The following is a 16,382-nucleotide window of genomic DNA, read 5'->3' on the forward strand; positions in this document are numbered from 1 at the left end:
CCAGTCCAATTTTCTGAAAGCCCAAAGACGACCATTGCCTTTATGAAAATAACCAGCAAGTATTTCCTCATTTCTATGTGTGCGCAATGCACTGTGGGGCAGACAAGATGGCAGAATGGGTACTTCACAGTGGCAGAGTATATCCCTGCTCTTTCGGAACAAAAATGGCAGAGGCTGCTGGATTGGTAGTGCTTCATCTTTTCTGTTTGAACCTTGCTTTGGATAGCTGGTCATGTTCATTACCTTGCCTGTCTAGTTCCACTTCTCCCACCACCACCCTTGCCCCACAGCAGCTGCTGCCTCCTTACCTCCATGTCTCTACCCCAGAACCTCTACCACTTCCTCCTCACACATCCCACACTGGTAACTACTGTCACTGCCTCCCTCAGCCCACCAAGACTGAATTAATAAACCTGACTGAATCCATCTGACTCTAGCCAGAGCCTCTTGGGTGTGTCTTCACAGGCTCCTAGTGCTGGCAGAGTTTATTTGCTCAGGTCTGCTGCTGTGCCTCACCTGCAATGAGTTCATGCCTCACAGGCTGGAAACCGCAGGGCCAGACAATGTAAGAAGTCTTTTCAGGTCATTACTTCTACAGTTTTTTGAGTTGCCAATCACAGTAACTAGGATAACTAAGTTAACTAGGATAAGTCTACAGTATGACTTAAATCTTTGTCCATTTTTGGATCAAAATTAAGAAAAGCAAGCGAACAGCCTTATTCTTCTTAAGGGGGAAAAAAAAAAAAAGGGTGAAGAATTTTAAGCAGTTATGTCTTACCATAATTCTATCACTGTCAATAATGGTGTTCAAGCGGTGTGCAATGGTCAACACTGTGCAGTGAGCAAACTTTTCACGGATCGTCTTTTGAATGAATTCATCCGTTCTGAAACACAGCAAGAGCAATGCAGACAAAAATAAGATGTTTGCACAGACAACTGAATGGCAGGCAGGTTTTATGACTTCATCAAACATGATTGTACAGCAGGAAATATGCTTATGAAGTCATTACAGTGCTTCTTCCTCTCGTTATATTAGATAACTTGGAGGCATATCGTGAAACATACTCCAAAATCTCTTCTCTAATACCTGAGGAGGAAAGAGTTTCTTCCTGAAAGCAGAGCACAGGTTTCATTTCAGGAGACTAATTTCTCAGGCTTTGATTAGAGAAAGGGGAAAATTCTGCAGAGTCAAATATTCCTACAGATTTCTACACCATTAAAAAAATCAATGCTATTTTCTTTCAGGCTTTAGTTTGTGCAAACAGTGAATAAAAAAAGTTGATGAAGTAAATACCCTTCATTGTAAGTAAAGTGAAGAGTGAACACAAGACAGTCTATAACTAAGCGGGCTGGTTTTGCTTGGGATAGCGTTATCTTTCCTCACAGTAGCTAGTATGGGGCTATGCTTTGGTTTTGTGCTGGAAACAGTGCTGGTAGCACAGGGATGTTTTTGTTACTGCCGAGCGGTGCTGACACAGAGCCAGGGCCTTTTCTGCTCACCGCACCCCACCAGTGAGCAGGCTGGGGGGGCACAAGACGTTGGGACAGGGCACAGCCGGGACAGCTGACCCCAACCAACCAAAGGGACATCCCATACCATGTGGTGTCATGCTCAGCGTATACAGCTGGGGGAAGGAGGAAGGGGGGATGTTCAGAGCGATGGCGTTTGTCTTCCTGAGTAATCGTAACGCATGATGGAGCCCTGCTGTCCCGGGGGTGGCTGCCGATGGGAAGTAGTGAATGAATACCTCTGTTGTGATTTGCTTCTGTGCATGGCTTTTGCTTTACTTATTAAACTGTCTTCATCTCAACCCATGAGTTTTCTCACTTTTACTCTTCTGATTCTCTCCCCCATCCCACCCAGGTTGGGGGGAATGAGTGAGTGGCTTTTTTAGTTGCTGGGCAGGGTCAAACCACAACACTAAGGTTCTTGACTTCAACTGCAAAAGGGGATTAAATAAAGGAGGTGGTTGGTAAACTAAAACTAGGACTGGAGTAGGTCAAGGACTTGAATACAGGAAAAAGAAAACTTGGCACATTCCATAAACTAAAAGCACAACCCAAGGAAAGCGATAAAAGCTTTCAAGTTAACAGCCTCGACCTACCATATGAACTAACCACCTAAGAAGAGGACATCAGGAGGACACGTAAGACTTGTAAAGAATGAAAACTTAGAGCACAGATACTAGAGTACAGGGCTGAAGTGGTAACTGTTACATATAAGGCTAAGAACTGTGAAGAGGAAATGGAGTTATACTGTAAGATACCTAAGACGCTAAGATGTTCTTTAGATGTATAAGCAAGCAGTAAGGCAAAAGAGATGCAATACCCATAAAACTAGAGATTATTCATGTAACTAACTGTACAAGTGAAGCACCGACACCACCTAACTTAGGGCATACCAGTGAGGCTAAAATGTGAAAATCTATACAGTCCTCTCTTGAGTCAATGAAAGGGGAAAGGCATGGCTAGAAGGTGAATCGGAGCACTAAATCAGGCAGCCATCAGGTGATAAATGGCCTCTAGAGGCACCTGACAGCCCACATTGCACGGGAAGCCTTGGCTCCCAACCTGGGCTCAAAGCCAGGCCATCAGAATACTCACATATGGCCCATCAACTTTCAAAAAAAGCTATGAGCGGCAACAATGGAGAATAAGGTAAAGGTACAGAAACTAAAATTGTCATCCAAGAGCGAAGGAAGACACCAAGAACTCAAAATATACTGTGGTTAGTTGGACAAAGGAAGTTCCAGCCTGGAAGTCAGGCACTTGAAAGCACGGGTCTCATTTCCAGGATTTCTATTAAAATATGAAATTGAACTTTCATATATGACTGGAGAATAATAAATGCTGTAGATAAATCTAAAACAAGACAAAGGAGATATCTGGATAAACTGGTATATTTAGGCAGCCGTGCTGGCTTCAATCAGTTGCTTGCAAAGACTTAATTCTTCAAATTGTTAAAAGTAACTGGAAAATCAAATCAAATACACCAAAGATTCATGCAACATGCCTTCCTCTGACAAATTATTATTTTTTAGACAGAAGTAGTACTCTACATTGAACCTTTCTGCACATGATAAATATTTGGTATCACTTCATAAGTTAAGCAAAAAGAATTGTTCTGATGCCACCATTTTAGGAGGCACTAACAATAAGTAGTCAAAGACAACTTGGAAGAACAGGATGACTTAGAGGAATGGAGTAACAATTAAGTTTCCACTGTAGAAAGAACAAGCTCATGCTCTGAAGGACTGAACATAATTTCTGTTACAAACTTAGTTTAAGCAATCGGCACGACAAAGGAATAGACAGATCCTTGCTGATGACAGGACAAATCATCAGAGAGAAGGAAGACACACACACACAGAGTTAAGTAAGAGTTCCCATGCATGCTGTCATCTTCATGCGGGGACAGAAACATTTAAGCTCTGTCATAAGCTTAAAAGAATTGGGTTCTGGGCTGCAGTCTGAGAAGGCTTAGTCCTCCTGCTCCTACTTCCTAAAAGAAGCAAAAGAACGTAGTGGGAAGCAGGTGTTTCTTAACTTCTCCTTTTGAACCAAGGCCAGTACTCAGTCAGGGAAAGAGAAGGGATGAGAAATCAGGACAAAGCCAGACTCTAGCTCTGTGTTAACAGTCTCCTTAAGAAAAGGAAGTTGTTCATCATTAATGTCCCACATCATAGCAGTATCAGTGCTTTCACCCCAGTATTAATGCATGTATCTTTTTGTGCTGTCTTCTCAGCAACACCTCAATGACCTGAGTACTCCTACTGTCAAAAGAAAAAAATCAGGGCCATACATGAAAACATTCAGTAGGGAAGAGACTTATACAGACAGCAGGATGTGTTCTCTGCAATGGTTAGAATAGCAAAACAGAAACAAAAGATTCAGTATTCCCTAGAATTAAAGAAAAACTTTTTCTTTCCTTATAGTCAAGCTCAAGGTGATGTTTCCTGCAGAGCTACTATGGAGCACAGAGGATCACAGCTTGCTCAGGAATTTTGAAAACAACTTTTTAAAGGGTTCCAAATGATTTGGAACTCTCAGGTTATTCTTACTGTTATCAGAGAATGCCTCATCCTTGAACATCCCTGTTCTCTGCAATCATTTATTGTAACTTTATTATGTGCATTCCTTACAGCACCACCTCTTCCTACATTTACAGTAAAAATTGCTTCCCATTCTTAAATAGATACTATCAAACTACTATCAAAAAGGTATTTCTTGAATATAAACTCATCTTTAATAAGAAACTGCTAGCCATATTGTGGGTGTGACAAATATTCTAAAATGAGACTACAAAGTAATCAGAAACAGACCTAATAGCTCCATCTTCAAATATCACAGTATGAAATCTCAATCAGATCCTCTCTAAGGTTAAGGGTAGATCTTGGGAGTATAGTTTTTGGGGTGGCAGGCAGAAGTACCATCAGTAACCTCCAGGAGACTCTCAGGGAGAAGACTGGAAAAGAAAGAACATCTAAAAGACGGAGAAAAGGTTCTGTGTACAGAATTACACGCTGACAGAGTGCAGAGACTATACTGCATGTCAATGAGAGTTGTCTACCTGCTAGGAAACTGCCAAAGGAAGCAGCATTTCTGACCTTTTTCAGTGCATAAATGGTCATTTTGTGGCACCTACCCACACTGAGAAAGTGGCCAGGCAAGCGCAAAGTGATTCTATCACCCACCTCCGTGAATCAAACACCATCATCCTTCAGGCACATTAGAAACCGACCTGATGCAACATGAATATCAAAACCAGGTCTGCTGGATGACAAGAACTCAACCCTAATCTGATTATATGAAAATGGGAACCACAATACTCCCTATTGCAAGGAACAGTACAATAAGAAAGCACAAAATGGTGCTGTCCCACTGGCACCATGGTTTGAGGATCCAACACCAAGTTTCACAGCAACCCAAGATCTGGTGTAACCTGAATTAGATGACTGTAAAAAGAAAACTATCTAAAGACCAAGAATAAATATGACTTGAATAAGAAGCAACCAAGCTGCTGAAAGGAACACTGGATAAATCATTATCTTCAGTATAATGTCCTCCTGGGATTGTTCTGGAAGCGTATCTCACACTATACAATTCCTGAGTGGTTTTAGATAATTTCTCCAAAAGAGAAACAGTTAAGAGATAGCAGTTAGATGTGATGAAAGGTTAAACCTTACAAGGTTAAACTGGCTAATGAACTGAACTATGTGCAATGGCTGATTTTACCAGACTTCATGACCAACCAATGTAAAAACGTGGCAGTGGACTGGTTCCAAAAAGTTTTGTCCTCTATAAGCAGTAAAAATACGAGTTAACGCATAATACTGTAGTGAGCGCACAAAAAGCTTAGTAAATTCAACACAGTATTTAAAAAAAAGTCACAGTTACTAAGGATTTTGTTTCAATGTATCACAGAAGTGACTACAGAAAGATCTTCAGCTCTTCTGCTTGATTTCATACAACATTCCAGAATGGTTCAACTGCTTTAAAATGACCTCATTCTTCAGGATGAGAATGCTGGCTTCAGGACCAAGAAGATAAGATCAAATTAAATGTCTGTCAGTCATCACATAAAACATACAAGTAGTCTGACTTAGGGCAACCTTCTTTACGGCAAGCTCCTCCTTGTCCTCACAACAGTGCTGACACCCCTGCAGCATGCAGAGCAGCTGGCAGCTACAAGGAGCAAGGGGGAAAATCAGGGTACATATGAGAGCTGGAAGATGTAAGGAGGGAGAAGGATGGACTCTCCATTCCTTCCTTTCACTCCTTTGCTCAGCTTCGCTCAGTGGCAGACAAGAATGGCCTAGCTGAGCTGGAGAAACACAGTGGGGAGTCCTTCAGCCCTGAGGAAGGTACACCGCACACCTCTCACCTTGCTGTCACATCCACTGCCTCATACCACCTCATTCCTCTCTCTCCCCCTCTCACCCCCAAACCCTGCCTTCTCATATTTGCTTCCAGGTTGAACTGGAGAAGGGACACAGTTGCAGCAGTGGTTGAGGCAAAGAGATCAAGAGCCAGAAAACAAAAAAAAGTAATAACACCTCCAGAGCTGGCGGCAGCTCCCCATGGTTTCCTATCCCAGGTGCTTGATATGAGGTGTGCTTGCCACCAGGCTAGACAAGGGTGCCAGGTATGGGGGTTGTGCTTCAGAAGAGGAGGCGGCTTTCCTTACATGCCAAAAATGCCTCCCTAACTGCTCAGTTAAGCAACCCACATCAGCATTTCCTGATGAGTGTCCTATCAGATTGCACAGCTGAAAAATACTTGGCTCTAGTTATAGCAACACATTAAGGAAAAGGCAATAATGACTGTTGAATTCAAAGAAGAAGTTCCAAGTTATTATTTGTATTGTTATGCCTTGAGTTGATACAAACAAACATTTACCTTATTATAATATATATTGCAGCACACATTAATCAAGATCAATTAAATGGATAGTGCAAGTTGAGAACACACACATGTGAGATGCCAAAATAGGGAGGATGAGTAAGATGGCATTAAATTTCCACAGCTATGATTAATCACAGTTAATCTATCAGAGCTCAGCCAAAAATAAACTAATAGCCAAAAAAGAAAAGAAAAAAGAAAAAAAGAAAAAAAAAAAGAAAAAAAAGAGAACCTCTGGGAAAGGAATCCACTTCTCTAAAGGTTTTAGAAATACACTGTCAGCTGAACTGCAAAGCTACCCTAGTGGCACCACTTCTCCCCCAAGAAGATGTTATAAAAATGAGTCACGCCCAGATGACATACAAAATCCTTAATGCATCTGTTTGAGGGACTTGCTGTGTTATTGTCCTCTTTGGACTTCGAGTTCTCCCTCAAGCCATAGTTTGTTGGAACTATATATTCAGCCCAGACTAATTGATGCAGTACGTTTGCAGTATTGTTTCCAAAATATTTCCACCAGCGTTTCAAATGTTTCAAAAATTAACAGTGGGGGTACTTAGCTATTGGAACAATTTAACAAGGGTTGTCATTGAATTTTTTTTTTTCTATTGAGGTTGGATGTTCTTCTAGAAGTACGCTCTAGTTCAAACAGGAATGAATTCAGGAAAGTTCTGCTGGTCTGAGTTATACAAGACAAAATAATGAATGATAAAGAGTCCCTCCTGCAGCTTCAAACATCTCCAAATATGTTTTGCAATTCCTGTGGTGTTTAGGACAGCTTACCTTCCCACCCACCCTATTTTATCTGTAACTTATTACACCGACATCTGAGCCATCTGAAGGGATAGCATCTCATAACCAGGAGTATCCGGTTTTGCTTCTAGCCATTTTTCACCTTTCTAGTTTTGGGGCTTTTAGTGGGGCACATAATTAACTAATTAATTAATTATTTCCAAGAGACTTTTCTTCCAGAAATCAACAGATCTCAACTTGTGTCATGGCTATTCTGACGTTACTATGTGCATTTCCAAGGAGGTTCTTGTCTTCTTGTCTATGGCTGCAGGACAAATAAACTTTGAATATTAATTTCCCTGCTCTATGGAATGCACTGAAATTAGGGATATTTTCAGCGTTTAGTTTATATCATCTGCTCTGTAGCCAAAGCTCAACCACCCCATTTTGAATAGACAATTACGTTGCTATCATTAAAAACATAAAATAGCAATACAAACTACAAGAAATACAAAGTATTTAAGTTCATCTCTACAGTACAGATGATCATATTAGAAGAAAAAACATCTCATCTTAATATGACAGGTTTTGTTTTTACCTTGGGTCCACATTTGCTGTTGCTTCATCAATGATAAGGATCCGATTTTTTTTTAGAACCGCTCTGGCAAGACACACCAGCTGTCTCTGACCAACACTAAAATTAGACCCAGATTCTGCCAGCTGCGTCTCCATTTTATTAGGCAGATCTTCCACAACCTCCTTCAGTTGCACCTGTTGACATGTCAACATATTGTAGGATGAGTAACTCTCTTTCAAATCAGCTATTGTGTGTCTGATGACACAACAATAAGTATGCAAGGTTTACCTTTTATATTCTGACACAAAATGAGTAAGTGCCAAGTCGGATTACACAGTGTGTCAGTTATTAGAATTCTAAAAACATTAAAGCACATTGTTAAGAATCTATTAATGTTCATTAAAACTAAGATACAAATCAAAATGTAACCAAAGCATCATCCCAAAGGGTAATTTTTTCATAAAAGACTTATATAAAAATGTATGTCTACACACACATGCACAAACACACATATAAAAGCATGCACACAACAGTCCTCTTTTTTCAGCAGCTATGTCCTTATCAAAGCTGATGAAAAACATCCAAAACCCAATGCACACTAGCACTAAAGTGTTATTTGGGTTGTAAATACCAGATGAACGTTATTAGATTTAGTAAGTCACCTCTTCCAAGACATTCCACAGCTCTTCATCGGTGTATTCATTGAAAGGATCTAAGTTTTTCCTCATAGTTCCAGTGAATAAAACAGGCTCCTAAAACCCAGTAAAATTAGCATTCCATTATAAACACAGGTTTTATATTGCCATAGGTAATTTAATAATAATCAGAACTAACCTATATCAACAATAGCACAGAAATATCCAACAACAAGCTACCTTTTATGAAATGCAAAGGAGTATTTCACAATTGCATACTGAAAGGGGGGGCAGGAAAGGCAAGTGTTCATCCAGTCTGTATGAAGATAATTTACTAAACAGGACAGGTCTGTTTGCAAATTGCTGTACACAGTTATGTCAGTACTCGAACGGGCATTTACATGCCACTGTTTTGATGCCACAAGCTATATATATACACTTAAATGAAATCACTGCTATACTCCTGGTATTGTTAATGAAAACCAGCAACTACCACTTCCAATGAGCTCACACTCCTAAATTACGTTTGGACAGTTTTGAAAATGTGTTTTTGAAGTACATAAACCAGAGAAGAATCAAAGAGCACACAATGCCTTTCTGGTTTTCCTTCTCTATTTGATTGTTGTTTTTTCTCCCCATTTCATACCGTAGGAGCTTGTAATTTCACCACCAGAGCTTAAGAGGAACAATTTTCACCATTTCAACACAATGTTTAAACCTACAAACACAGAAGTGAATCTATACTGCCACAGCATCAAAGCAAACTTACAACTGGAGCACTGCTGGGCAAAGCTCTAACTCAAAATACACCAGGGAGTCAAATCAGTACCTTCTCCCATCTAGGTACCAGTGTGGGTTTACCTGTGGTCGAAGCAAGTTTTGTTCTACTTCAGTTCCCAGTCAGACCAATAACAGATCATTAATCAAATTGGCATAAATCAATTTTCACTGGAAAATGTAGTGTTTGAGAAGTGGGAAGACTACTTTTAGTCCACAGCTCCTTAAGCAACAGATCAGTACTCACTAATGTGAACTGCCAGACCTGAGAGTCATGCACTGACACGACTTTAGGGCTTACTCCTCTTAATAACACACATAAAGACAACAACAACAAGTCAAAAGCTGTAACAGTGCTAATCACAAATGGAGACCATACATGATGTTGCCAGTCTTCTTTAAATTGGAGAAATCTTATGCAGAACGTTTTCTTTTTTTCTCCCCTAGGAAATAAAGTCTAACTCGCATCAGATAACTTCAGCTTACTCTGAGATTAACCTCTGCCGTGATTTATGCCCCATCTAACCCTAGTGATGCCCAGCTCCATCCAAAGGGCTGCAGCAAATCAGAACAGAATTTAGACCTTCACCCTTTTATGTGCCTTCATTTCTGAACTACTCTAAGTGGTATAAAAGGATTAACAAAGACAGAACGTGCCACAAGCAATGTAAAAAATGTGTGCGTTTCTTGACATAACATGCCAATTATTTGAAACTATCTGCTGTATTGGCAACATGTTACTAAAAACCTGCTGAATGAACAAAAGCAGTTAAAAAAAAGTAACAGGTTAAAGAACATTTTTCTTTCAAAACCACCTAGAAAGTAATTTGTTTAACAATACATATTTTAATACACATTTTGGTGTGTTTTGAAGGTATTGTTACGTTTATTTTCCTTTTCAATCCATTTTTATAGGTTGGCAAAATAAGAGGCTGAATATATAAAGTGTTCGTAACTATTATAAAAGTCCTAACTACAGACACGTACTGCAACAGAAGATAAGGATATTTTTTAATTATCATTTCTGACACAGATTATTATTTAAAATAGTCTGGTTTATGAGAGGAAAGTAATAAGACAAACCTGTAAATAATTGTTGTAAAAATGCTTGCAGTCAGGGAGGCAGACAACATTTGCATAGAAAAGATTTACAAACACAACCTTCACACAGCTCCATCCAAGCAAGCAATTAGAAGCCTAAGCACATTTTTATTTCACCAGGCAGGTATTTAAACTCACATATAAGAAAACTTCATTCTTGCCTCATCACTCTCTAGGAATGGTTCTGTTTAGCATGTTCTATGCTATAATTTTAATAAGCATCTCTCCCTCTGGTTTCTTAACTCCCCACATAACAATGAAAATATTTGCTGCAAAGTAACTAATGTTATATTACTGTCTCTATTATTGACATTACTATTAACACAGTACAAGACAATGCCTATCACTCGGTTAATTACAGTATAAACCTTATTCCAAACCCTCATCCTGTTCTTACTGCCACCACTTCATAGTTTTTCACATTTTTAGTGGAAACGAGTCATCCCTTATGTGGAAAAGAAATGCTACCTGCTAGCCTTTAGACACTTAAAACCCTTTGGGACCATGATGAAAACTCTATCATATAAACTTAATAAATGTCACAGAATTCAACTGGATTAAAATAATTTTACAACCATGTCAATACACCATTGTATGAAACCCCCCGTATAATTAAAAGCAGTGAACTTTGAGCATCTGCATCGCTCAACATGTAGAAACTATATTTGACCAGCAGTTTTTCTGTCTCTGTACTCTTATTTTATTCAGCTGGGTTGAACTCTTCCAAACGTAGATATCACCTGCAATAGCTATGGGTAAGGCTTTCAAAAAACTAGACTGGAATGAACTGATGATCATCTGCTTTCAGGAGAAAAGAATGCTGCACACAAAGAAAAAAAGTGGAACTTAAATCCATGTAGTCTTCTTTACATACAAAAGATGACTAGTTCCAGTGAGTATCTCCACTATGCAACAACAAAGCCTTCAGTATGGAGAAACAAAAGACATCCTGCATCAGGCAACAACCCAGTTGACAAAGGAGTAACTTTTTTTTTTTTTACTAATAGCATAGCTGCTTCTTTTCTCTGACTTCTGTTCTGGGGGGGGGGGGGGGGGGGGGGGGAGCAGGTAATCAAGAGAGGCTTAGAACAACTGTTCATTACTATTTTTATCAGATTCTCAATTATAAGAAAGTAATACGCTCTAAGTGCCATCCTGCCAAGAGGCTAGCAAACCTTCAGATACAAGATGATATAAGGACTCTAAATACAGTTTTTGTAATAAAATACAGAGATCTGAGAATTAATGCTAAACATGGCAAACAAATTCCTCTAGTTTCCAGCCTACTGTTCCATCTACCTGCTAGAACATTCCAGACAAATTATTTTCCAGAAACCTGACTTTGCACTTGTGGCATATGAACTTTTCCCTCTTCCTCCTGCTCCAGTGGAAAGCAAATGATCACAGAAAGTATCAGAGCTCTCATGAAACATGGTAACCTGCACAGGCTCTGCCTTCAGAAGTTTTGAGCTCATACCTAACACTTCTCTGATTCAATGTCTCATTTGAAAGTAAGACCGTAGAAGAGAAGACCTATGACCTACTGGACTTCTGCGAACTTCCCTTCTTCAGCTCCAGCACCAGAGATGAGGCTAATCCCAAAACCGCCTTAGTTTTTTTCCTGTATTGCAGCCTTTCCCACACTCAGCTTCTAAAACTCATCAAATTTTTGTTTATGAGCCATAATGACCCACTCTTTTGTCTGTTCCCTTGGTCTCCTCCTGTCCAACCATTTCTAAATAGTGGAAAGGCCGGTGGCTCACTTCTAGTTAGCACATTTACTCTTTACAGGTCTAGCCTCAGGCGGTTTGTACAGGGGTGTGAAAATGGTCCCTCAAAGTCCCTTACTAAGGAAGCTTCATGTAATGCATCAGGTAGGAATTTCTGCAAAGGATCAAGTGACTTCAGAGGACTTTTGAAGACTGCTATATTCCTGTCAGATTTTCTCTGTTCTTTCCCAGACTACAGGAGGACAGCATACTGCTAACACCTACTCACAAGTATTCCAGAAAATTAGATGGGGAACAAAACTAGGAAGAAATTGCTCCAGTCCCCAAAGCTGACTACGCTTACCTTAAAATAGTAAAGACCTTACTCAAGTAAGAATAACGCTTTGCTAAAGTTTCTAAGTCTACTGCATACAGGGGTGCAGGGGGAATATATACCAACGAGGCATTTTAAATACTACAGCATTATATTGACAATGTTTATAGCAGACCAAGTCACTCTCTTACCTGAGGTATAATTGAAATTTTCTTCCGCAAGTCATGGAGTCCTAGCTCTGATGTCAAGTATTTATCAATCCAAATCCTTCCTTCGGGTTCCGCCAAGCGAAAGAGGGCTGCTATCAGAGAGCTTTTCCCAGCTCCAGTTCTTCCCACTATTCCAACCTACAGAGCAAGCCAAGCTTGTACAATTAAACTATGAGCTTTTCAGAATAAATTATTTTGTCAAGCAACAGTTTTACAACATCACAGGATTTATAGTAGAACAAGGACCAAATAAAACTTCTTTATAATCAACATTTTTCCAAGAGGAAGAAACCTCCCTCCCCAGTTAGTTTGGATTCAGGTGACATTTGGATACACAAAAATTTCTTTGATCACGTTCAAAGGTGGAAGATTTTCCCTTAATGTGTGGTGTTTCATTGTGTAAACAAAATGAAGTGGCACGGTGTATAGAGTTATGTGATTCAAGGCTGCTAATTTTTATACTAAACCTGGTTTGCTGGGTGATGTTAGGCAAATCATTTCAGGCATGCATCTACTTCTCCACCCAAAAAAGGACTCCCATAAAGCACTTTGGGAACAACATATTCGCCGTCTTCCCAACTTAAATAACTGAGACTGATTTTGGTTAGTATGGTTAAGGTAAAGTACTTTAAAGTACTCAAACTCTAAAACCAAAACTAGCAGGATTGTGACCAGTATTCACGCTTCAGACAGCTTCAGCACAGAGGACACAAGTATTGAAACTACAAGGCCATGTGAGCAAGTTGTGATTCCCTTCCAAACAGAAGAAAACAGTGAATAATAAAATCATAGTGATTCAGGCTTCTGTATACTCCCAAAGAAAAATCAGAAGCTGTACACAATGTGAAAAAAAAAAAATGATTTCAGAAAAAAAGACGTAGAGACAACAGAAAATATGGGTTTGCTAACTTAACTGACAAGGGGTTAAGACCTACAAATATTTCATATGAAACCAACACTCAGGAGAAAGTCGGCCCATTAATAAATGAGGCATATAATTAGTGGTGATTAAATACTACTTGAAGAACAAACATTTTAAAATATTGTCTTCAGGTAAAGGATTCTTAGAGAAAACAATACACAGTAATCAATTGTATCGGAGAAGGTGACGGGTGTAACCATCTACACAGATCTGATCTGGCAGGTTTTGTTATTTCCTGCACTCAGTTTGAATCGCTACCTTTCCAGAAAGAAATCAACACGCTGGAAAGAGTTCAGAGAAGTGAAACATAAAATTAATATGGGTTGGAGATACTGATTGGATGAGGAAGGATTTATGAGGATTAAACATGTACAATATAGCCTCGTGAAGTGATTGGGGTGCAGAAGGGAAGAAACATGAAAATCTTCATGAGTATACGTACAGACACCAGAGGGCAATTACCCACTGCCTGAGACTCAGATGTATGCAGTAATGACTGCTGGAATGAAATTAAACACAGGAAACCACATTGAAGAGCAAGAAGAAACTCTCTAATAGTCAAAGACACTAAGCTCAGGCAAAGCAGCAGTGTCCACATTTAATCAAAAATACACAAAACACTAAAAAAGTATACTGCAGTGAGCAACCCAGGCTGCACAATCTAAAAGGTGTTTTGTACTTCTATTTTCCGATTCAACAATTTAATCCAACAATTCATTATTGCACTATTGTATATAAACTAATTAACATTTATACAGTGCTTATTCTTAAAGACACAGCCTAATATAAGCAAATCTGTTGCAATAAATGATAAAATGTCTAGTAATCTAAACGATATCAGTGAAACAATGGAAAAATAGTTCTGAACAGACACACTACAGCTCAGAAGGAAAATGCTGAATGGTGAACACAGACACCCAGAGTTGTGAAAATAAAAGTTCAATTGTTTCTCTGTAAATGTCAGTGATATAAAGTATTGTATTAAGGATATAAAGAAAAATATAAAAGTACATTGATACTTAAAATAAAAATGCAGCTGCTCTGCATATTGTCAAAATCCCACTTTCAGTCTGGCATCAAATGAAAGGACTATGCTCTTCAGTATTTAAAGGAATCTATTTGTATTTTTGGTCCAATTGACTACAGGCTGCTGAAAATTGACATGAATTTGAAACAGCTCTCAGTATGCACATAGTATTTTTTTTTAATACACTGTATTCTTCAGAGGCCCATGTTCACAGCCAGAGCAAGTACAGCAACAGCCTGCAAATGGAAGTCCCAGCCACCTAGCAGGAATCACACGGCCAGGATTTTGTTGCCCAATGTAAGCCATATGCATACATAGGAGTACACCCATTACACTGGGCTCATCGTTGCTCAAGCGTCACCCGTACTTCAAAGCAGAGCTGCACAAAAAATGAGAGTGAGATTTACAGCATGTCAGCTACTCCACTGAAACTGCTCGTGTCTTTGTTATCCCTCAGGCAACCTCCCTTTCGTGCAGTGCTGTGAGAGTATTTACGTGAACAGCTGCCATACCGTAAATCTAGACCCTTACCCTTCTAACTTTTTCATGTAGCCACATCCTCAGATTTAGGATCTGTCTGGACAAGGTGCATTTAACAATATGTTAGTCAATAAGCATTCACAAGCACCCTAAAACAAAAACAGTGGTGTTTAAAACCCAAGGCGGAACATGCTAACCTGCTGCTGCTGCAGCTACAGTAGCTGAAGAGGTCAATCACAGCCAGCTGCTGGCAGGGCTCCTTACACAAGCGCCCTCCGGTCTGTCTCCGGTAGACTACCCTAGGTTAGCAAAGATGGTCAAAGAGGGTCCCTCCTAGCCTGCTTTGACTGTAGGGAAATACCAAATGCTGAGACAAGCAGATCAAAAGAGACCCTAATGCATGAGTGATCTGCTAGTAATCACCTCCTCCATTCCTACTCTACCTACAGCTTCCCAAATTGGGCACTGCGGGGGCTACAAGAAAACCTTCAAGCACGGCAGAAGTTTAAACTCATTCATCCTGCCACTGGCACTGCAGCCACCAGAAATCTATCTGTATGACCCAGGGGTCTCAACAGGCAGAAGAGGTCTCACTGACAGCTGCACGGGCAGAATCCCTAGCAGATTTGGAAACGTGCTTCCAAAGAGACTCTTCTCCATAATTAAAACCAATATAAGGAACACAGATGCTTGGGAGATTTCTTTTACACAGTGGCAGTCTACTGCAGTATTGTGCAGAACATCATAGAAAATAAACACAAGTTCTTGGCAATAGTTTCAAGGCAGACAAATTCACTTCAGGATGACACAACCACAGCATAATCACTCAGCAAAAACAAATACCCCCAGTCATCCCTCTCCCTCCTGCACCCATCAAGGGTTGAGTCATACATTGCTAATATCTCTTGCTTCCGTTTTTTTTTAATTTTATTTTATTTCAGTCTCTCACTAAGAAATGTAAGTCGTCTTGTCTGCTATTACATTGCAGTAATATGTAACAGCTAGAGAGATGGCCCATAGGCAAGAAAAGTAGAGAGCATATAAACATCCCTTTTGCTCTCCTTCTTAAACACCATTTTTAATCCACCCATACCTAATTCCATGAACTCATCTCCACGCAGCAAAGCTGGGTTGAATTCTTGTAACATGCATGTTATTAAAAAGGTCCACTTGAGGAATGAAACAGGTTTGGGACTGAATGGAAAAGCATGTTACAAATGAGGCCAGGCCAATGACTGTAGAGAGTTGAACTAGCCTCCTAGGGAAGATATCCTAATCAAAAAAGTACATGTGCATTTGAAATGTAGCAAAGCACAAATTAACACTGCAGGGCTCTAATTTAATTTTGTCTGTGGGGGAGACCTTCCCTGCAGCACTCTTTCAGCTGGGATAGAGTCAAAATTGGGGAGGAAGAGTCAAATTAGCAGAGGAGGAAGAGTTTTATTTCTATGTTTCTTTTGGCTACCAATCTAATTAA

At 39.7% G+C, this 16,382-nt stretch overlaps 1 protein-coding gene across 1 annotated transcript in view; it reads right to left on the minus strand.

The window, feature by feature from the left end:
- ABCC4 (ATP binding cassette subfamily C member 4) overlaps positions 1-16,382 on the minus strand; it is a 159,538-nt gene that overhangs the window by 23,459 nt on the left and 119,697 nt on the right. Inside the window, exons 26-29 of the mRNA XM_040584392.1 lie at positions 12,459-12,614; positions 8,374-8,463; positions 7,733-7,905; positions 779-884 (exon numbers count right to left, since the gene is read on the minus strand). Coding sequence (XP_040440326.1) covers positions 779-884; positions 7,733-7,905; positions 8,374-8,463; positions 12,459-12,614 — 525 coding nt within the window. The remainder of the gene's footprint in view (positions 1-778; positions 885-7,732; positions 7,906-8,373; positions 8,464-12,458; positions 12,615-16,382) is intronic.

This window comes from Falco naumanni, chromosome 2 (assembly GCF_017639655.2).
Source record: "Falco naumanni isolate bFalNau1 chromosome 2, bFalNau1.pat, whole genome shotgun sequence".
NCBI classification, from domain to species: Eukaryota; Metazoa; Chordata; class Aves; order Falconiformes; family Falconidae; genus Falco; species Falco naumanni.